At 54.0% G+C, this 22,426-nt stretch overlaps 1 protein-coding gene across 3 annotated transcripts; it reads left to right on the top strand.

Moving 5' to 3' along the window:
• The first annotated feature begins 1,445 nt into the window (after positions 1-1,445).
• On the top strand, positions 1,446-21,996 carry LOC118157665 (transient receptor potential cation channel subfamily M member 2-like). Of its 3 annotated transcripts, none has more exons than XM_035312080.1 (33): positions 1,446-1,671; positions 3,127-3,348; positions 3,725-3,810; positions 4,306-4,474; positions 4,942-5,122; positions 5,508-5,674; positions 6,123-6,303; positions 6,694-6,755; positions 7,031-7,231; positions 7,622-7,724; positions 7,949-8,070; positions 9,478-9,828; positions 10,265-10,402; positions 11,094-11,223; positions 11,500-11,645; positions 12,007-12,119; positions 12,587-12,800; positions 13,405-13,523; positions 13,874-14,006; positions 14,149-14,320; positions 15,332-15,515; positions 15,803-15,984; positions 16,107-16,239; positions 16,473-16,560; positions 17,507-17,594; positions 17,915-18,066; positions 18,827-18,903; positions 19,004-19,105; positions 19,458-19,544; positions 19,736-19,841; positions 20,099-20,200; positions 20,316-20,432; positions 20,738-21,996. In XM_035312080.1, the coding sequence occupies exons 2-33, from the start codon at positions 3,154-3,156 to the stop codon at positions 20,861-20,863; spliced, it is 4,527 nt and encodes a 1,508-aa protein (XP_035167971.1). In that variant the 5' UTR covers positions 1,446-1,671; positions 3,127-3,153; the 3' UTR covers positions 20,864-21,996. The 3 variants fall into 3 exon arrangements, with proteins under 3 accessions (XP_035167971.1, XP_035167969.1, XP_035167972.1); XM_035312078.1 differs by having other exon boundaries at positions 3,122-3,348; XM_035312081.1 differs by lacking the exons at positions 1,446-1,671; positions 3,127-3,348; positions 3,725-3,810; ... (11 more) ...; positions 11,500-11,645; positions 12,007-12,119 and adding an exon at positions 13,202-13,286 and having other exon boundaries at positions 12,769-12,800.
• Positions 21,997-22,426: the final 430 nt, after the last annotated feature.

The following is a 22,426-nucleotide window of genomic DNA, read 5'->3' as shown; positions in this document are numbered from 1 at the left end:
CACACATGACGGCATAGCCAGGTGGTTGTGATCCACCGCCACTCCTGCGGACAAGCGTAGTCAGGGCAGTGCCAAGCAGGCCTCTCCAAAGGCGGGGACGCTGCCAGGGAGCAAGCACCCTGGCAGCCAGGCAGAGGTGTCCTTGGCAAGGCTCAAGGCGCCGCAGCTCTCCTGCAATGCACGTGTCTTGGTGCCCTGAGCCTCCAGTCAGGAGGATAAGCTGGTTCCCCAAGTTGGGACCAGGAGGCTGCCAGGTGTTGGAGCCTCCTGGTTCCAGGAGAACAAATGTGCAGGGACCTACAGCCATCCCGTGTGCAGGGCGGCAGGCAGGGCCATCAAGGGAAACAGATTTCACTGCTTGGCCGGTGCACTTTCATTTAATAAATCATCCTCTTGCCTCCTTTTGCATTCAGTACATCCCCAGGCTCTTTTTAAGTTGTGTTTTGTTCAAACACAAACAACAAGGAACGTTTTAAGGGGGAGCATGGGTCTACAATGTGGGGGAAAAGAGTTTGTTCCTCTCTGACAGAAAAAGCCTCCTAGTTCACAAACATGAATCTGGCTGAATTTTGCCTTTACTTTTTTAGAGGTGCAACATCTTTGCAAGAGGCAAAAGTTTAATTCCTGCAAACTCCCTCATGCTCCTCTCTTGTTTATCCTGTTGGAGTTGGAGTTTAACTTGACAGGCTTTTTCTTTTCAGTCTTGCTGGGTTTTAGCTGGGCTCTTACTAGGAGCAGCGGGAACCGCCTGTGTGCTGGCTCCATGCGGGTCCCACTGGGCCACTGTGGTTTTGGCATGTGCAAAAATGAAATAAAAGCCACGGTCTCAAGAGAGGCAGCCATCTGAGAGCGGATGAGCATTCCCATTAATGTGTAATTAATGTGCACTTCTGGCTTCAGTTCTTTTGGCAGTGCAGAGTTAATTACAACTGAACTGTAAAACATTGCACATGGATTTTATTTACTGCCTTATTAATGGCATCTGTTCTCCCAGTAAAATCTCAGCTGTCTGCTCTTGTTCAAGGGAACTAGTAAAACTCAGTGCAGAGGGCTCAGGCTAATTTACATGCTCTGGATAGAAAGGGAGCTATAGGATGTGGTCAAAACACCATATTTTCATTTGGAGTCCGTGTGTTCACTTAATGCATTGCCCCAGCATCCAAGCCCATTGCAACATGAAGGGGTGCACACGGCTTCAGCCCCCAGCACTGAAGAATGTGCCTGGGTTTGATAACTGGCAACATCTCCTGGCCCTGACCTGTGATCTGCTGGTCCCCTGCCCGTGACATTGCCCGGAGGCAGCCGGTGCGCTGTGTAAGGCAGGCAGCGTCGGGGTGCTGCGCGCTTCCAGGCTGCAACGGACATGGCGGCTGCGATCAAGGGAAGCGTGACTCAGCCTCTCGAGCAAACGCGGGGCTTGTCTTTGTGCTGCAGCTTCTCGGCAGGGCGCAGGGACTGCTTCTGCAGTCTGATTTGCTGGGAAGCTGCCAGCCGCTCTACCACCTCCTCCTCTCTGCGGGCAGCTTGCAGGCAACTCTGCCCTGTTCTCAGCTCATCGCCCGCTTCCCGAGCGACAAGATGACCTGCCAGAGGAGGACAGGAGGCTGACTTCCCCGTGGCAGGGATGGAGCAGAAGAGCTGGTGATGCAGATGGAGGATGCTGCGGGGAAGGTACAGTTGCAACCGTGGTGGGGGGCAGGGGAGGCGGAGGAGCATGGGCTGCAGGCAGTTTTCAGCACCTGCCTTGCATCCCTGTCCCTGAATGGCCATCCTGCTGACCACCCCCATGGCAAGGGGCCCCATGCTGCCTGCAATGGGTACAGCCCCCCCCTCCTGCAGTGCTGGCCGAGGTGGGAGAAGGCACCTTGTGCTCTGCTGTAGTCCCCAGACCCCCTTAAGGACAGGTATTCTGGGTGTCATGCAGTCCTGGGGTGCCCGGTGGGACAGCCCTGCCTGCCTGTGCTTATTGGTTTCTTGTGGGCATATGCTATGCTCCCAGCAGTCTGCCACCCCGTGGGGCCAGAATGGAGAATTCAGGACATGCTTGACGTTATTTTGAGGACTCTTTAACAATTAGACCTACCATCGGTTGTGTTGGTGCAGAAAGCTGGCCCACCAAAACCCGGCTCCCAAGGTCGATGGGGCTGTGTGCGTCCCAGGGGGAGTCCAGGAGGAAGCTGGCATTCAAGAGAAATGGGCAAAAAGGCATTTTCTGTCTGCTCCCTGCCTGCAGCTGAGCATGGGGGAAGGAGACATGAGTGAAATGCAGTGGCAGACCTCATTTTGCTCCACCATTCCTTCCACACAGTCGGAAGTCCTCCCAGCCCTCATCATGTTGGCTGTGATGAAGGGTTTGATTGGCAGAAAGGCAGCCAAAATCCTCCTTACAAACACAGGCCTGTTGACCCTAGAGTTTTGCCACCTCATTACCTGAGTGCTGTGCACATTACCTGCCCACAGCCCCCCAGAGTGGACACCGTTCCCCTTTGGGCTCCAGAGACACACAGGAGCTTTTCCATCCTTGCTCCAGCAGCTTTTGGGGGACTTGGCCATTCATGAGCTCAGAAGCGGAGGTTGTGAGTGTTTGGGAAGGCTCAGGAGCTGATTTGTGGCTGCAGCAGGCAAGTTTGTGGCCTGGCTTTATTGGAGTCTTGAAGGCATGCATGATGGCAGTTGGCAACTTTTAACTTAAATCACCCTTCACCCACAAGGCAGAGTGCAGGGACTTTGTTGCACCCCCTCTGAAATAAGAGGCTGAACACTGTGACCAGCAAGGTCCCAGCTGGAGCTGACCATCTTTCCTGCAAACCCCAATTTTCCAGGCAGGGCTGCGCTCAGGCTGTTCAAACAAGAGACCTGGTTTCTGCTCATCCTGCTGCCAGGAATACCCCAGGGACTGCCAGGTGGCAGAGCAGGAGCCGTGTTGGTGGCAGGACACGGGGGTCAGGCTAGAGTCTGGCAGGCTGCAAACACATCTGTCTCAATGTGACTCACCCTGTGGGTTTTTACAGAAATCACCTCTCTGCTCTTGCTCAGACCTCCCCCTGCACAGGGAATGACAAACAGGGTGACCCACTGCTCTCAATCCACGTGTATCCTTTTTCTTTTTTGCTGCACCCAGCTTAGGAGTGGGAGAGAGGAGGCTAGGCAGCCATGGCTGTGCATGGCCGGCACAGCAAGGTGCTCCCCAGTGAGCTGAACAAGGTGTGCCCTGAGAGAGAAGACAGTCCCTCTGTGCAGCCCATGAAGATGAGTGACTTTGAGGTGGTCCCCAACCTCCAGCAGAGCAGCAGCAGCATCTCCAGGAGCAGACGGAAGGCACATTTTCCCTCTGGGAACAATGAGAAGGCAAGTTCGGCAGCTGCTGTAAGAAGTGGGAGTTGGCCACACGTGGTAGAAGAGCATTACTGGGTTATCCTGGGACACATCAGTGTGGGAATCTCAGGCTAGGGGGGGGATGTCAATAACAGATCACTTGAGTTTTAGAGGTAGGACAGAAAACCCCAAATATCTGAGATACATCTGCATGTCCAGCATTCACGTCCAGTATTTGAATCTCCTCTCCTTGGAGTACACCTGGCTTAGTCCTTGCGGAGAATGATGGAGCTTTCTTCCTTCACAGAAAAAATAGCCCTTAGATATGGTCCAAGCACCACTGTATCTGGTCCCTGGGGTAACTTCTGGCCCTTTCCAGAAACACTGACCTCTTGCTGCTCTTCCTCAGGAAAATCTCATCTCATGGATTCCTGAAAACATCCGGAAGAAAGAGTGTGTGCACTTCGTGGAAAGTTCCCAGACATCAGATTCTGGGTAAGTCAGTCCCTCCTTCCCCTCTCCTGCCGGGGGAGCTAAAGGGACATTTGGTGACAATTGTACAGCACCAGAAAATCATACCTTTCTGCCAAGGGAACTGGTATCGAGGGAATTCACAAATTCCTTTTGATGTGTTTCTTTATCCTGCTGTGTATCACTGCATGGCTGATATCTAGTTTCCCAGTGAGTAACCTTTCTGATGCTTTCCCATGCTGTCATTTCTTTCCATATTTCATCCAGAGCAACCTTAATATTTCTGTCATAAAGCTCTATAGATGGAAATACAAATCTTTGGTAAGTTCTTCTCTAGAAAAAGCCCTTGTTTCTTCACAAATTCTGAGCTGTAAGACAGGTTGGGTAGGAGGTGCTGGTGCCTGTGGTGTTCCTAATCCAAATGCCAACACCTCAGGCCTGGATGAGGCAGGTAGGCCACCTGGGCTTTGTTTTTTGGGGTCAGCTTGTTTTCTACAAAGTTGGTGGTGTGTGTTTCAGGAGGATTGTATGCGAGTGCGGCTACCTCAGGGAACAGCACCTGGAAGATGCTGTCAAAACTCCCCTCTTCCTGGGGAAGGAATGGGACCCCAGCAGGCACATCCAGGAAATGCCAACAGATGCCTTTGGGGACATCCACTTTGCAGGCCTGGGACAGAAGATGGGAAAGGTGATCTGTTTTGCCCCTCTGTTGTGCACTGGGAATCAGAGTTCAAATTTTGCCATGGCAGATGAAACGCAAGTACTTCCCTCCTGAACGAGAGGTTAGGGAAGCGTACAAGTGCCCCAAAGGCAAAACAGAGGAAAAGGTGGATGGGACAGAATCCCTCCTCTCTACCCGCCCTGTACCTTATCCTTTTCTGAAACCGTAAGACTGGTCTTCATGCAATGAGGCCCATGCTTCAAGGCTTTGCTGTTACTTGTCCTTATCCTTAGGCAAGTGTTGGGGATTCACATTTCCAGGGAAGTGACTGGGAACAGGGTTATGCACCAAGAACTGGGGCAGCAGCAACAGCACTCCTCTGGGAAATGACATGGGAAGCCCCTGGTTCTTTGCTGGGATGTGAGAAATCATGGTGGAGGTGCCCCCAGCCCTGTTCTTTTTACCCAAAATACATGTATGCTCCCCTTTTGCAGTACGTCCGTGTCTCCTCTGATACTCCTCCAAGGGTCATCTACCACCTCATGACACAGCACTGGGGCCTTGATGCGCCCAACCTGCTCATCTCGGTTACTGGTGGAGCCAAAAACTTCATCATGAAGCCAAGGCTAAAGAACATCTTCCGGCAAGGGCTAGTCAAAGTGGCCCAGACCACTGGTAAGAGTTGCAGAATTTCTCCCTGAGACTGCAGCAGGGGAGGGACCTGCCATCAAGCCATGCCAGGCCCAGTGAGTTTGGCTGCTGTGGAGACACTGAGCTGGCCTGGAAGGCCTGTTAGGGCCCTGACTGAACTACCACCCAACAGGGATGGAGTTCTCGCTCAGCTGCTGCAAACAGACTTATAAGGAGTGAGACTGAGAGATGCAGCACTGTGCAGAAGGTATCTCCTGTGCTGCCAGGTCTTGATGAAGTGGGCAGAGAGAACATCTTCTAGGGGATGGAGCCTCTCTGAGGACCAAGTGATCCTGCAGCCATATAGCGAGATGCTAGGAGGTTGCTGTGACAGAGCCTCTCCCTTCCCAAGTCCCTCTCTGACCCCCAGGGGCCTGGATCATCACAGGGGGGTCCCATGCTGGTGTGATGAAACAGGTGGGAGAGGCAGTGCGAGACTTCATCCTCAACTGCAGCTACAAGGAGGCCGACATTGTCACCATTGGCATAGCCACCTGGGGGACTGTGTACAACCGGGACAGCCTCATCTGCCCCATGGTGAGCCAGGCAGAGTTGGAAATGCATTTGCTTTGCTTACACCTGGGCTGATGGGGAAGTTCTACCCAAGGACCGTTATGGGAAGGGGTGCTTCAAGAGGTGGCCATGGCTGGTAGCCCAAGTAAAAACCCAGCCAGACCAGGAGTGATGATTTCAGGCTGATGTTTATGGAGAAGTCCCTCTGCCCTACCCAGTGTCTTGCATAGGTGCTGTGCTTCTCCTGGGAGGACCCTTGTGGGTGTGTGGGAGCAGGCTGGGAGGGCAGGTGGAGCAGAGACAGAAGAGCATGGGGCAAGACTGCTGTGAGGACTGCAGAGATGGCAGGGGTGACTTCAGCCTGTCTGCCCCTGCGTGCTGTCCAGCTCACACACTGGTTGCTTTGGGCATCTGGTGTTCCTCCTCAGCCCCATCAGGCTTTGCCTATAGCCTCTCCTTCTGCATCTTGCAGGGTGGCTTTCCAGCTGAGTACATCCTGGATGAGGAGAACCAAGGAAGCCTCTCGTGCCTGGACAGCAATCACTCCCACTTCATCCTAGTGGACGATGGGACCCATGGGAGGTACGGAGTGGAAATCCCCCTGAGGACCCGGCTGGAGAAGTTCATTTCGGAGCAGACCAAGGTGAAAGGAGGTAACAGCAACACAAGGAAGCCTGAGGCAGGGGAGGACAAAAGGCTTGATGGGTCATCCGTTGGTAAGCAGTGCCCATCCTGGACTCAGGTGAGAGAGGAGGCCTTGGCTTCCCTGTAGGATCCAGACAAGGGCTTGAGAACATGACTATGATAAATGCAGAACATGGTTCCTGCCGGGTACCTCAGTGACACAAATCAAGGGGCCTTTTTCTGCCTCAGGCCAACCTTTGCCAGCAGCATGACTGCCAGGAGATTGTTTCCCCTCTCTCCTGAAGCCTGGTAGTGCTCTGACCTTGCATTTTACACCCCGCAGCTCAGTGGGGACCCAGCTCAGCTGCTCGGAGGGGCTGCCCCACAGGACGGTGACCCCAGGCTCTGCTTCCCTGCAGGCGTTGCCATCAAGATCCCCATTGTTTGTGTGGTGCTGGAAGGAGGCCCTGGGACACTTGATGTAAGGAACTGCCCCTGCCCTCTCCCAGCAGAGCTGAGAGGGGTTAGTGGTGGGATGGAGCAGGATTGGGAAAGCCTGTTAAGTTGGTGGCCAGGGTCAAGGGCAGCAGGTCTTGCATGGGGTGCTGCTCTCTCGGCGTTGGTGGGACCACGGTCGTCACAGGTGAAATGCAGCAGAATAGGGGTGCTGTGGTGTATCAGTGGAAGGATTCAGGATCAGTGGGGGTTTGCTGGCCTCTGCATGATATTAGGACCAGTCTCCCTGCTTGGTTGCAGACCATCTACAATGCCATCACCAATGGGACACCCTGTGTGGTTGTAGAAGGGTCTGGGCGTGTGGCGGATGTCATTGCGCAGGTCGCCAACCTGCCTGTGCCCAAGATAACCATCGCCTTGATCCGGAAGAAGCTCAGTGTGCTTTTCCATGACACCTATGAGCTCTTCACTGAGGGCAAGCTGGTGGAGTGGACCAAGAAGGTGAGCCTCTTGCAGGCAGGCAGCTCCTTTCTCTGAGTATGTGGAGACGAAAGGGGTCCCCAGGCATCCTTTTCTGTGAGCAGCAGGGCTCCCAGTGGGAAGTTTAAGGCTCAGGTCCTACTGAAATTCCATCTTCTCCCAGCCATACTTAGCATTGACCTGGTGGACACCCCAGGGCTCAAACTCTGCCCCTCCACCGCCTACTCACTTTGGGCAGAGAAGGACCATGTGACACCAACCCCAGCTGGGCTGGGAGACAGCACAGGGGACCTGCAGGAGACCCAGAGGGAGCAAGGAATTGTTCCAAGCAGGACGGGTTCACAGGGGGCTGCTGGAAGCAGCAGGCAGGAGATGTTGCTGCTGACTGCCTGCCCATGGCTTTCCTTGTAGATCCAAGACATAGTGCGGAGCCAGCATCTCCTGACCATTTTCAGAGAGGGCAAATATGGCCAGCAGGATGTGGATGTGGCCATCCTCCAGGCCCTGTTCAAAGGTGAGGGGAAGGTAGCTGCTTGGGGGCATGGGAGAGATGAATAGGATGGGGATCACAAGTTGCCTCCTGCAGCTGCTTGGCTTGTGGAGTCACCAAAGGGCTCCTCAAAACTTGTGATGATGAACTGATCAGGAGGAGATATTTCTCCCAAAGAACCAAGCCTCCAAGTGGGCTTTCAAGGGGGTAAATGACCCTCTGTTCTAATGCATGTACTTTACATGCAGCATCTCAAAACCAAGATCACTTTGGTCGTGAGAACTGGGACCACCAGCTGAAGTTAGCTGTGGCCTGGAACAGAGTGGACATTGCTCGGAGTGAGATCTTCACAGACGACCATGAGTGGAAGGTAAGGCAGTATCTGTGCTGTCTGTCTGCTTCGTGGCTGCCATTGGAGGCAGAGCTGGGGGCCTGGGGGAATATCGAGGGCAAGTGTTAGGACATTTCTCCCCATTCCTGACCATGCACAAACCTTCCTGGACCTTACTGTAAGACTGTTTGGTGAGGCTTAGTTTGCCAGCTTGAGGGCTGTTCATGTTGAGAGCACTTTTCACCTCTGCTTTGCCTAGGGAGGGTTTTTGAGGGCATTTTTGGGGGGGCCCTAAACTTCCATTACATTGTCAGGGGCTCTTAATCTGTCTTGTCTTTCCAAAATGCAGAGGTGGGCACAACCTGCAATTCACTGCTTGTAAAGGTCCTATTTGCCCTATAATTTTTTACAAAGGTTGTTGGTATTTCATTCAACACCGGTGTCTTTGAAAGACAATCCACCAACCTAGAGCCAAAAATACTTCTTCATAGTTATGCCCTATGTTCTCTGCTAATGCCAAATGGCAACTTGTCTATAAACTCATCTCACCTAGCTGGGTACTTCCCTGCTCAAACAATTGCTAGCTTTGATACAAAGTGGAGCAGGAAGCAGCACAAGCCAGCTCTGCTGTCCCGTGCCCAATCCAACTGAGATGGTCCAAAGCATTGAAGTCAAAACTGAGTAGATCAGATGGCCCTGTGGGATTTGGAAGGAATTTTCCTATTTTGCTTGACAGTTTGGGTTTCCCCAGCTCACGTGCCTCTCATGGAATTGGGGAGGGCTGCCAGGAAGCAGGATCCTGAAGAATAAATAGTTGATGTGAAAATCCACAGCCTGAATAAGAGCTGCTCTTTTTTCAGGAAGGGAGGATGAAGAAGGCTCTTAGATGAGCTGACACAAGCCAGGGCTGTTATAGGTGCCACAGCATGGGACCAGTGTGGCTGGAATGAAAAACTAAGGCCGAGAACAAGTGGTGGCAGGCGGTGAGGTACCTTCCTGCCAGGACAAACATACCCCGTACCCACAGGCCCTGCTTTCGCTTCTGAGCACATGTAAAGGTTGTCTTGGAAAGGCACACAACTTCCAGCTGGCAGCACTGGGATCCTTCAGCTGAACACTTGTGCACAGGGTGGGGGGAACAAGCTGGCAAGGCCCTGCTTGTTTGTATGGTGCATCCTCATGAGCATGAGGTGAAAGAGAGTCAGTCTATTGTGGCTCTACCCCATACCCCCACTAAGCAGCCAAGGAAGCAGAGGGCTTCACTGCCAGGGGAGAAAGCATACTGACCTACAAGTGTGTCTCTGGGGGGTGTCCTGCAAGTCCCAGTGCCTCCTTTCCCCTTTCCCTCCCAGATGCTATGTCAATCCCAGAAACTTCTTGAGTGCTTTCAGATAAAATCTTGCTCTGAGGCCATGGTGTCTCTCACCTCTGCCTCTGGTCTGCCAGCCTACAGATCTCCACCCTGTGATGGCAGCTGCCCTGATCTCAAACAAGCCAGAGTTTGTGAAGCTGTTCCTGGAACAGGGAGTACGTCTCAAGGAGTTTGTCACCTGGGACACCCTCATTTACCTCTACAACAACATGGCATCATCCTGCCTGTTCCACAGCAAGCTGCAGAAGGTCCTGCTGGAGGAGACAGAGAACACAGCTAGCTCCAAAATGCCAAGAATCCAACTGCACCATGTCTCCCAGGTGCTGCGGGAGCTCCTGGGCCACTCCACACAGCCTCTCTACCCCAAGCCCAAGCACACTGAGCGGCCCCGGCTCTCCATCCCTGTCCCGCACATCAAGCTGAATGTACGCATCTCCAGGTTACATGGTGGCGGGGTTGCATTAGAAAGGGGGCACTGGCTCAAGAAACAGTCCTGCAAGTTGCAGCTGGATCACTGTCCTTTTGTCCACTCAAGATTCCCACTTAAAATCCCTTAAAGCCCTTCCTCCATGTGCAGCACCACGTGGCTGTGACACCGTTGGGCAGGACCCAGCAGGGTGGAGGACAGAGAGGCTCCTCATGTGCTAGACAGGCTGGCCATATCCCCAGATGGTTCTAGCCCTAGAAAAAGTGGCATTTCCAGGATGATTACAGCCCTGCCACCCTTCTGTCTGCAGAAAAGGCCTTCTATGGCTGGTGGAGGCAGGCACATGGGTTCAGGGAGGGCTTCATGTTGAGGGGCTGTCTGCTCTCTGCAGTCTCTTGGCAGGTGAACACATCTGACTGTTGCGTACCTCTCAGGTCCAGGGGTCAAGCCTCCGGTCCCTCTACAAGCGCTCTTCTGGCCGAGTCATCTTCAGCATGGACCCAGTCCGTGACCTGCTCATTTGGGCTGTGGTGCAGAACCGCAAGGAACTGGCAGAAATCATCTGGGCCCAGGTATTACAGCCCGAACCTGTCAGTCCCAGCTGTAGGGCTCAGACGGAGCCAAGACTCCCAAGCCCAAAAGGCAAGGTTACACCTGCTGGGATTCAGGCGAGTAGGCAAGCTCCATGGTCACAGGTCACAGGTCCATGGCAGTGCCCAAGCCACAGCCATACGGGAGCCATCCAACAAGCCTGTGGCAGCCCTCCTAGCCTGTGGACACTCAGCGTTCACTTGATGACATTTGATGATGTTCTGGGCCAGAAGTGTGCTCTTAGCAAAGGCTAAGATAGGGCTCAGCACACTGCAAGGGGGACCCAAGAGCATGGCAGCTGGGGATAGAGAAGGCTTCCAGCATCTCTGTACAAGAGGTGTTGTAGCTGGCTGCCAGCTGGCAAAACATGACCATGCCATGGTTGTGGAGCATGTCTTCCCCACAGCCATGGAGTCACAAACATCCCATCACCCATGGCTTCCTATTACAAGAGCAAGAATGTCCCCAGATTCCCCATGGCAATTAGTTATCTGCTGCCCCTGCACCTAGAGGGAAGGACAGCTCAGTCCTTGTCATAGCAAGTTGTCTGTTCTGAGTGGAACTCAGCTTGGGGCATTCCTTTTCCCTCTTGTGGGAACCCCGAAGGACTTGTCAGGTCTGCCACGTAGGAGTCTCAGAGTCCCACACCCTCTCTGGCCTCTTCTGCTCCAGAGCCAGGACTGCATGGCGGCTGCTCTGGCCTGCAGCAAAATCCTAAAGGAGCTCGCCAAGGAGGAGGAAGACACTGACACCACTGATGAAATGCTGGCCCTGGCTGAGCAGTACGAGAACAAAGCGATTGGTGAGTGGGAGGGGGACAACCAGAACGACTCTCATACCCCGTTGTGCTGGCTACTTTGGCCCGGGTTGTGTCTAAGGGGTTGTAGGTGGGCTGGATAGTGCCAAATGGGGGTGTGCTTGTTGTGGTTGGGGTCATGGTGCTGTGAGGGTGGTGGCAGGAGTGCAGAGGGAGGCCACAGTGAAATGCCCAGTTCCTGCTGTGAAGTACTCTTTGGTGCTTTCCTGCTGAGCACTGAAGCTGGCCCCAGAGTTCAGCCTTGTCTCCCTTGTCCCCCAGGTGTGTTCACAGACTGCTATCGCAAGGATGAAGAGAGGGCCCAGAAGCTCCTCATCCGTGTCTCGGAGGCCTGGGGGAAGACAACTTGTCTGCAGTTGGCACTGGAGGCCAAAAACATGAATTTTGTGGCCCATGGAGGTGTCCAAGTGGGTTACCAGTGGTGATGCTTGGGGGGTGATGGTGGTGGTGGATGGAATGGGTGAGGGGGGAGTAAGCAGCATGTCCCCTGCCCCAGATTCAGGGTGCCTTGTTTGCAGAGGTAGGGCTCAAATGGAGGGATTGTGCCCTGCAGTTGGTGGCTGAGCACCCTGCCTACCCCGGTGGCTTGTGCCAGGGTCTGTGCTGGGCCTGCCCGTCTCCTCCCTGCTCCTGGGGAAATCCATTGTCCCTGATCCTCCTGGGAGACAGGCCGGGGCTCTGTCCATTGGGTGGGCTAGCTGAACATCTCAAGAATTGGCCAGAAGGTAGAGGTGGCTCCTGTAACCACTGCTCCTCTTCTCCTCACAGGCCTTTCTGACAAAAGTCTGGTGGGGGAAGCTGTGCATTGACAATGGGCTTTGGCGGGTGATTGCGTGCATGCTCTTCTTCCCACTTCTCTACACCAGCCTCATCACCTTCAGGTACATCGTGCAGCTGGGGTATGCATGCCTGGAGGCAGGATTCTCCTTCAGCCTCATCCTTCAACTGGCTTGCTCTCCAGCCCTGTGCCACACAGGACGGGAACCTTTCCTTCATGCAACCACCCAACACGTGCCCAAGAGCACCCTTTGCACACCCGTGTGCCAGAGCCTTCAGCCTCACCATGCAGTGCCTGCAGGTCCCCTTGGGGTGGCTGCAGTGACCCCAGGAACCAGCTGGGAGGGTCAGACTGTTGTGCACAGGCTGGGAGTAGTTGTTGTGACATCTCCATAGGCAGTGCATGGTTTGGAGAGCTGATCTGCCAGCAAGGCCCCTTGAGAGCTCTAGCTGGCTGGTGCAGGCGAGCACTATAATCCACACTGCCTGGTCAGAGCAGCACTCCTCACCTGCATTGCTAGCAGGCAAACCTCAGGCAGGTGAGCCATGCTTTTGTCCTTGCTCCCCCCAGGGAGAAGAAGCTGCAGCCCATGAACTGCCTGACACGCTTCCGGGCCTTCTTCACGGCACCTGTCGTCATCTTCCACATGAACATTCTCTCTTACTTCACCTTCCTCCTGCTCTTCGCCTACGTCCTGATGGTTGACTTCCAGCCGTTACCATCCTGGTGGGAGTACCTCATCTACTTCTGGCTCTTCTCCTTGGTGTGCGAGGAGATGCGCCAGGTATGGGGCGGGCAAAGCAGAGGATGGGAGGAGGTGAGATGGTCCAGGCTGCCAGAGACACCCTTCTGGGTGCTCCTGGAAGGTCCCGTCTAACTTGTGTTCCCATGCTGCCTCTTACATTGCCATCCATTTGGAGAGGTCCCAGCAGAAGGAACTGCCAGATCGCCCTGTCTCTGAGGCCAGGGAATCTCACTAGCAACCTCTGGCCTGGCCCTTGGTATTCAGAGACAGGCACACTGGTTTGAGTCAAAAACATCAGGAGATGGAGGGACCACTTCTTTCCATGGGCATTTATTCCCAGAAGCATTTCCACACTTTATTTCACTTTTTTTTTTTGTTTGTTTGGTTTTTGTTTTTTTTTCTTTCAGTTTTTGCTTCATCTCTGTGCCTTTCCTCAACAGACTAAAGAGCCCCCTGTGTCAGGTATCTCTCCCCATGCTCCTCCATGCCCATGTAGAATACCCTGTAGATTCAGGTTAACTTCAGGTAAGCAAGGAAGTCTGGTGATGGCTAGCAGATCTGTGCCACCACTCCTTTTTACATGGCAGCTGAGTATCTTACAAGACTTTCACTGACATACTAACTCCTCTTCTCTTCCCAACAGCTGTTGTATGATCCAGATGGGCTTGGGGTTCTGAAAATGGCTTCCCTGTACTTCAAGGACTTCTGGAATAAGTTGGATGTCTGTGCCATTGTGGTCTTTATCACGGGGCTGACTTGCAGGTGAGATGTAGAGCCATTTACCTTGCAGTGCATGGGCTCAAGTCACAACTGTAGACTGCAGCTGGCCCTAAACTAGTCTGAGAATTGTGCACTTTTTTTTTTTTAATTGCAGTTTCTTCTTCAAAAGACCAGTGAAGATTTTCATAATCATGTGATTAATTCTGACCAATTTACTTCTTTTTCAACTGTTTTTAGAAGAGATGTTTTTCATGCTGCAACTCTCACCCAGCAATCTGGGGAAGGTCACTGCTATTGCAGAAATGTGATGCTGTGAGATCAGAAAACAAACAAACAAACAAAAAAACCACTGGTGTCACTGAGCTGTTTCCTTTCCTCTCTTCTGTGCCCAGGCTCATTCCATCAACTTTGTATCCCGGACGCATCATACTGTCATTGGCTTTTATTATTTTCTGCCTGCGTCTGATGCATATTTTCACAGTCAGTAGAACACTGGGGCCCAAGATCATCATTGTGAAGCGCATGGTGAGAGCACCTCTCCACCCTGTCAGGCCTGGCTTCCAGCTAGAGCAGCTGGAGGCCTGCAGGACACGTGCCACCCACATTACGCTGTCCTTGAGGGTAGTTTGCTGCAGGACGCAATTTTGCTTCACCTGTGTCTTTGCAGATGAAGGATGTCTTCTTCTTCCTCTTCCTGCTAGCAGTGTGGGTGGTGTCCTTTGGGGTTGCCAAGCAGGCCATCCTGATCCACAATGAGGAACGTGTGGAGTGGCTTTTCCGTGGTGTAGTCTACCACTCCTACCTGACCATCTTCGGACAGATTCCTTCCTACATTGATGGTAAGGGACAGCAGCCTGTGAAATTGTGTGGCACATGCAGGATGGCTTTGCTACAAGGCTGAGGTGTGCCAAGCTCATGCAACAGTCTGCTAGCCCATGGAAGCCTTGCACAGGACTCCTCTTCAAGCCACAGTGTAAGGCCAGGAGGCAGCAATGACAGTGTGTGGGGATGGAGCCCTGCTCTGGCATGTTCAAAGTGTTGCTACCATGACAAACCCAGGGATTGACCAAGATAACACTAGCAAATGGCAGGGTCCCAGCTGCCAGGAGTAGATCCAGCCCTGTGTCACAGCTGCAAAGTTGGTGGCAATAAGCAGTGCAATGGGGACAGAGAGGATGATCAAACGGGTCCAGAGGGTGGCTATGAAGTTGATCGGAGGTCTGGAGCACCTCTTCTATGAAGAAAGGATGAGAGAGCTGGGGCTGTTGAGACTGAAGAAGAGAAGGCCCCAGGGTAACCTCATTGCAGCTTTTCAATACTTGATGTAGAACAACTTTTTGCTCAGTCAGGTAATAACAGGACAAGGCGGAATGGTTTTAAACTAAAAAAGGTGAGATTTAGATTAGAGACTATGAGGAAATTCTATGAAATAATAATCTGTGAAATTAAATAATTAAATAATCTCTGAAATTCTTCATTCAGAGGGTGGTGAACTCAGGAGGTGGCACTGGAACAGGTTGCCCAAAGAAGCTGTGGATGCCCCATCCCTGGAGGTGTCCAAGATCAGGTTGGACAAGGTCCTGGGCAACCTGATCTAGTGGGTGACATCCCTGCCCATGGTAGGGGGGGTTGGAACTAGATAATCTTTAAGGTCCTCTGCAACCCAAGCCATTCTGTGATATGATTCTATGATGCAGAATGAGCTTGGAAACACTCAGTATGCACCAGTTGCTCAAATCTCTGCTATATTCTAAGCCACCTTGATGCTGGCAGCTGTCAGGGAGCACAACATGCTCCTTGAGACAGTGCGAGGTTTGGCTGCGGTAGAGTATTGTTGTGCTCTCTTGCAGGGGTGAACTTCAACATTGATCAGTGCAGCCCCAATGGGACTGACCCCTACAAGCCCAAGTGCCCAGAGACCAATGAGGACAACAAGAAACCCATCTTCCCAGAGTGGCTGACCGTCATCTTACTGTGCCTGTACCTGCTCTTCACCAACATCCTCCTCCTTAACCTTCTCATCGCCATGTTCAAGTGAGTCTGACCTGGATCCGTGGTCCTGACAGTGAATTAAGCTGGCTTTATTGCAGGCTTGGCCAGGGCCAGGGCACCACATGCTAAGAAAGTGTGAGGAGAAGCCTTGTGTGAACATGGACCAGACCTCAGAGGTGGTTTTGTGGGGAAGGGGAGGGCTATAGACATGGTGGAAGCAGAGGTTGCAGACCAGGTCTGTTCAGGGAGATGGGTAGAAGCCAGGGCACCACACAGCTGAGGCGTGCCTCCTTGCCCTCATTTCACAGCCAAATGTGTTCTGTCCCCAGCTACACGTTCCAGCAGGTCCAGGCACACACAGACCAGATCTGGAAGTTCCAGAGGCACGACCTGATCGAGGAATACCATGGCCGCCCACCCGCACCTCCGCCGTTCATCCTCCTCAACCACTTGCAGCTCCTGCTCCAGCGAGGCCTGCTGTGCAGGCCAGCCACGCGCCACAAACAGCTCAGTGAGGAACAGCTCCTTTCCCTTCCTTTGCTCCCTTACCGGGGCACGAGGTTTGGCGTCTGTGTTGTGGCATCGGAGCTTGGATGCCTTGGGATATGAGACCATTGCCATTTTCCCTAGCAGAAGAGAAGCTGGAGAAGAATGAAGAAGCTGCCCTTCTCTCCTGGGAGATGTACCTGAAGGAGAACTACCTGCAGCACCAGCAGTGCCAGGAGATGCAGAACACAGAGCAGAAAATCAGAGATATTGCACAGAGGTACTGACACTCCTGAGACAGGGACACCCCATCCTCGACTGTCCTGGGCAGGAAGGAATTGGGATTGGTGCTCTGGGACCTCAAGGAGCTGTTGCTACACTCCTTGCCATGTATACAGGCAATGGGAGAGTGCTCATAGGAATCTGTCCCGTGGAGGTGGCTGCACCAACATGGAGTGGGCTGCTGAGCCTGCACTACTCCTAAGGGTGTTCTTCTTTGCACTGTCCCTCCAGAGTTGATGTACTGGCAGAGCTGCTGGACTTGGATCAGGTGAAGAGGACAGGTCTGGTGGAGCAGAGATTGATCACTCTAGAAGACCAGGTGAGGCAAAAACTGAAAAACTGCCTTGCAAAGGTGGGATTTTCCAAGGGGGTGAGTCAACTGAACCACAGCATAAGAGAAAGTTCCTCTGAATCAATCCCCCTTTGAAACAACTTGAGTTTTCTTGCCAAAACAATAGCTTCAAAGAGGAACAGGCATATAGGAAACATATGCCTTTCTGTTCTGTTTGTCTCCAGAATGAAAAGGATGAAAACGGGCTGATGGGAGGTTGTGGGATGAGCCCCTGCACTGGTCATCCAGCCTCCTCCTTGGCTTGAGAGGGCCCTCCAGGCAATGGGGGGGTCTCAGCCTCCTCCCTGTGAAGCTGTTCCACACCATGCATGTGCACTGCCAGCCCAGGGGCTGGGCTGCAGACCAGCGCCCCTCCAACACAGCTCATGCAAGGACTGAAGCCCAGGGCTGAGCTTAAGTGGGCTCTTTAGCCCAGGGGTTTGGGTGCAGAGCTCCAGAGGAGGCTAGTCAGGGCCTCTGAGGCCTCTTAGGGCCCTGGCAGAAGCATCTTCTTTTTCCACTGACCCAAAATCAGGAATAATTTTGCAACTCTTTTTTTTTTTTTTTTTTTTTTTTTTTATATCTCCATTTAGTTTGCAGAGAGGGAAACAATATGGTGTATTGGGGACTGGGGGACTCTGCTTAGGTGCTGCGTGTCCATCCCCAGGCACATCGGTCCTGGGCAACCTGAGGAAGTTGTGCCAAGAGTATGGGGACCGTTGTGCCAAGAGTATGGGGACCATGTGCCATGAGACTACAACTAGACAACACAGAGACTCCTATGTCATTTGGGGGAGAAATAATATAAGTGCAGCACAGTCCCACCACTCTCCTGGATGGTTTCTAAAAGAAAGTGGAGTGGGTGGCACTGGGAGGGCAATGCCCACACACTGCGGCCATGCCGAAGGGGCTGACCCTCTCCTGTCCCATGCAGGTTCATCAGAGTGCCAAAGCCTTGAGGTGGATTATGCAGGCCCTGCAGGGTAATGGCTTCACTTCAGAGGAGGACATGCCGCCCTTGGGTAAATACAGCTGGCTGCACCGCAGTGGCTCTGGGGGAAGTCCAGGGCCTGCCCTGGGGCCAGTCCCAGCCTCCAGGCTGGAGCCCTCCCTGGAGCCCATGGCTGAGGCTTTTCACTGCAGCATGGCACAGAGGAGGCTCCTGTCCTTCCTCCTCTTGCCTGAAGGGATGCCAGGGGGGCAGACCCACTGGGGGCATCAGCAGATCTTGTCCTGTACAGACTCAGCAAGCCTCCCGGCTGAGCCACAGTCCTCAGCACCAGTCCTGCTGAGGCTCAGCACCCTGCTCTGCAGGGTCTCACTGTCTCTGTCTACCTTGCAGTCTCCAGCAGAACCTCAGAGATGAAGGAGTTGGACCTGGAGGAGAAACCTGAAGAGAAGCAACCCCCATACCATGTGCTTAGTCGAAACCTCATCTACCCAGGGTCTCACACCATCCGCTTCCCTGTACCAGATGAGAAGGTGCCCTGGGAGGTAAGTGCTCTGGCCCAGGCAGCAGTGCTGCAGGAGGGGACCGTGGGCTGCTCCCATGGGTGGAGGAGGACAGGAGGTGGGAAGGGGAACAGAGCTATCGTTTCAACCCAGAGAGAGAAGAATTAAGCTTGGGAGCTGCTATTCTCTGTCGGGCTCAGCACCCCAGTGCTGGGTGTCTACTTGGCATAGGGTCTAACCATGGCTGGAGATGCCCCCCTGGGAAAATGCTGTGACTGTGCTCAGTTAAACAAGACCAGGTCTCACTTGGGGATGTCTGGAGGTTTTCGAGATGGAAAGGCCCATCTGGACTTCCCCCTCTCCAGGGTCCCACAGGGCAGCCATACTGGGCATAACAGCTCCAGTGAGATTCTGTGTCTGAGTGAACAGCTCCTCTAAGGCCCTCTGAGGGACAAGAAGAGGGAAGCAAACATTGTTCCTGCTGGGATCTGCAGTGGTAGGGTTTCCTGGGGTACTTGGATGGAAGACAGAAGGAGCAGACACCTGCCTCCTCACTTTCTGAATCAGGCATGTAGGTTGGGGACAGGATCTAGTGCTGGCTTCCATGAGGGTACAAGTGAGGTCCCAAGCCTCCAACCAAGACACAAAGCTCAGCCCCAGAACCCTTCCTGCCTCGGGGTGTGATACCATGAGCTGGGTGGAGGAAAGAACTGTGAGAGAAAATGTTCTCAGGGCTCCCAGTCCTTGCCGGCCACCAGAGCAGGGATGCAAGTGGGGTCTGACATGGCTACATGCTCTGCAGGTGGACTTCCAGCTGTATGACCCTCCTGCCTACTCAGCCGACCACAAGGACACAGCTGTGCAAGACCCGTTCAACCTGTGAGTGTCCCCCAGGGGCTCCCTTCCCATCCAGCCCTTCGTCTCTGCCCTGTCTCCCCCACGTGGCAGCCCTCACTGTCGAACTGCTTCCTGCCCCCAGCTCCTTAGAGTCTCTCCTGAAGATAAACTACAATGCCATGGATGGGCTGACTGACCGGCAGAGCTTCCATGGCCTCTACGCTGTGCAGGATGGACTGCCGCTGTGAGTGCACCCACCGTGGAGTCGATGGGTGAGGTGGGAGCAGTGGGGCTAGGCACCTCTGAAAAGCACCACCCACACCAGAAGCTGCTGTCACAGCTGTGTGAGCCAGGAGGGCTGCAATCCTTTTGGCAGCTAAGAGTGGGGCATGGAAATGGCACGCATAGCCCTTGGGTTGTGTCTTCCTCAGGGCTATGCTCCCTCCCCCCCCCAAAACAAAACAAAACAAAACAAACAAAAAAAATAGCACCCCAGAACACACAAAATGCAATGGTGGGGAATTTGGGAATATGGTCTAGGGCTTTGGCCAGCTTCGTGGTGTAAGCCTCCATGCCTGCTTGCTCTTTCCTGCCAGGAATCCCATGGGCAGGACAGGTCTGCGAGGCCGCGGGAGGCTGCACTGCTTTGGGCCCAACCATGCCCTGCACCCAGTTGTGACCCGGTGAGTGTGGGGTGGCAGCAGTGCCTGCTGACAGTGGTGCCAGGGACACAAATGGGGAAGGGGGCACAAAACCATTTCAGAGAGGCCAGGATGTCTGGCAAAACCCATTCAGAGCAGGAACCTTCTCCTGCCTGCTGGGAAGGGGGGAGCTGGGTATGGCTTACAGAGTAACATGGACCTGTCTCTCACAGCTGGAGGAGGAACTTGGATGGGTCCATTATCAGGAAGAGCCTGAAGAAGATGCTGGAAGTGCTGGTGGCCCAGTACCCCCTGTCAGATGTCTGGGCTCTGCCTGGGGTAAGTGGAGGTGGCCTAGGAGGCTCTGAGGCAACCTGGTCCAGCCAAGACCCAGGAGCTCTGCAGGCCCTGAAATGCCCTGTGCAAAAGAGAGAAACACAGATGGGTTTAGGAGGAAGAGGAGGGAGGCACTGCCGCTGGTTGCCCCACTCCAGCAGAGCTTGTGGCAACTTCTGCGGTGGTGGCAACCATGAGATGTGCTGAGCTGGTGGTGGCAAGGGAGGCTGGGCTGGGCTATGAAATCTGTTTTGGTGCAGGGGTCGTTGGAGCCCGGCGAGACACTGCCGCTGAAACTCAAGTGGATCCTGCGCCGGGAGTTCTGGCCCCAGTTCCAGAACTTGCTGAAGCATGGCAGCGAGGTATGAAGCACACGGAGGAGATATGTTGCAATGCCCCACAGCCTTTGGGGCCTCTCAGCGCCCTGTGAGCAATGCTTATGGCTCTGCTAATACAGAAATCCTTCACTGTGCACAGATACACAAAGGGTACCTTGATGACCCTCGCAACACAGACAATGCCTGGGTTGAGACTGTTGCTGTCAGCATACACTTTGACAGTCAGAACGATGTGCAGATGAAGCGGCTGAATTCGGTAAGAGCCTCTTGCCTCCGTGGCTCCCTGACCTGGCTCTCAGAAGGCATGGGGCAGGTGAGACCCCAGGCAAGACAGACATCCCTCTGAATCCCTTTGGCTCCAGACCCAGATCTCACCATCATCAGGAGCAGGTTTCTCCAGCTGCAGGCAGTGGAGGAGGATCATGGGGCTGCAGATGGGATGGCAGCACAACAGGGGCCCCAAAAACAGGGGGTGGGAGTCTGGGGGTGTGTTGCTGCTGAGCACAGCTGATGCTGCTCCTTACCCCCAGCTTGCACGTGATGTCTCTGCTCCCCTTCCAGTTCCTCCAGGGCTGTGACCCAGAGCTGTGCATCCGCTGGCAAGTGCTGGACAGGAGGATGCCCCTGCACGCCAACCACAAGTTGCTCCTGTACAAGGTCTCAAACCTCCTTGGTGCCTACTACTGAATCCTCAAGCATAGGCCAACTCCTGCAGCCCAAGGCTGGGCCCTGCTGCTATGCCCCAGCTCATCTGTGAGGCCGTGGGAAGCTGCTGGAGATGGGGCAGCTGCTGCAGCATCCACAGTCACCACTGTGGTTGAAGTCCCACAGCTGCCAGCTCATCCTTCCCTGTCCTTCAAAGAGGCTGAGTTTAGCCCCAGCTTGTCACTCAGCGCTTCCACATCAGCCTCAGAGCTAGCCCAGGGCTTGGACCAGGCAGAACCACGGGGCCATCCCTGCAGGGTCTTCCTTCTCTCAGCCCCTACCTGCTGTCTGCTTTGCTGTGGGTGCTGGGGACTTGCCTGCCTCCCTTCCTCTCCACATCCATCGGGCAGTCCTGCTCCCTGCTCACCCTCTGAGCTCCAGCAGCCCCATCAGCACTGCTCCTGGAGAACTGCTGCAGGGAAGGGTTGGGGTCTTTTGCATCTGACTGTCCTGCAAGCTGCTACCATGATACACGTCCCCCTGTCTCCAGTTAGACATCGTCTTGAGCTGTGATCCAGCACTTCAGGAGGTGTCAGCAGCTCTTCGCTTATATACCCGTGGCTTTATACTCCTGCACAGGTCCACCCCTCCAACTCTTATGTGATCCTGTGTGTGTATGCTGAGCAACACATTGCAGCTGATCTTCTTCCCTCTGCGGGAGCCAAGGCAGCAGCTAAATGACACCTGCCTCCCCTCATGCACATGGGCAGACAGGGCAGCTCGCTGCTCCGTGCTCTGTGGCCACGTGGGCAGGTAGGGAAGTGAGTGAGGACACTGGTATCCATCACACACAGCTCTGTTCTTGAGAAGTCCTTCAGTCACTTCTGCTGTTGCCTGCCATAGGAAGGACGAGCCACAGCAGAGATGTTTCCCAGGGTCTCTTGATAGTCTGTAACAGCCCACGGAGGGTGGGGTACAGCAGGCACTGCTTATGGAAGGATTCCAGCTGCCCTCCCCTCTCCCAGTGGATCAGACACTGGCCAGCCAGAGCTGTCCTTCCCCACTGGTGGCCATCACAGCACAAGGGCAGTCTCACCAGTAGATGCACCAGGGCTTGGACAGGGGGTTGGAGTGGCAATTTAGTCAACCCTCAATAAACCATGTATTAAAGGCTGGTGGTTTGTCATGGCTGTTTAAACACGGGCTCTTCCTGGGGACCATGCTCAGGAACACATTTCCAGGATGAGCCCGGTTTGAGCGTTCCCACCCCAAGTCTTACTGCACAAATCCAATTCACGCACAGGCTCACCCACAATGCTGGCCACACGGATGTCTCGTCACATTTGGAATAAAAAAGAGGAGCTGTTGGGAAGCAAGCTGTGTGCCGAGGCTGCAACACAGCCTGCTCAGTATCCGCTCGTGGTCTCCCCCAGCCACCAAGAGCGGGATAAGAGAGCCTGAGAGGGAGAGGAGATCATGCATTCCCCGCTCTACCCAGCCCAGCCAAGGCAGCAGGAGAAGTTTGAGTAGCACCAAATAGTGGAGGGAAGAAGGTCCACCTGCCTCACCCCCAGCAGGACTGGGGGCACCTTTGGGCTTCCTGGA

Source organism: Oxyura jamaicensis, assembly GCF_011077185.1.
Source record: "Oxyura jamaicensis isolate SHBP4307 breed ruddy duck chromosome 9 unlocalized genomic scaffold, BPBGC_Ojam_1.0 oxy9_random_OJ106417, whole genome shotgun sequence".
Classification (NCBI taxonomy): Eukaryota; Metazoa; Chordata; class Aves; order Anseriformes; family Anatidae; genus Oxyura; species Oxyura jamaicensis.
This window is presented reverse-complemented; position numbering and strand designations above follow the sequence as displayed.

Excerpts from the sequence above, each read along its gene's own strand:
- LOC118157665 (XM_035312080.1), top strand. The coding sequence starts at position 3,154 with ATGGCTGTGCATGGCCGGCACAGCAAGGTGCTCCCCAGTGAGCTGAAC. Across the intron at positions 5,123-5,507 it reads CAAAGTGGCCCAGACCACTG|GGGCCTGGATCATCACAGGG; the intron begins GTAAGAGTTGCA and ends TCTGACCCCCAG. Across the intron at positions 20,201-20,315 it reads TGCTGAAGCATGGCAGCGAG|ATACACAAAGGGTACCTTGA; the intron begins GTATGAAGCACA and ends CACTGTGCACAG.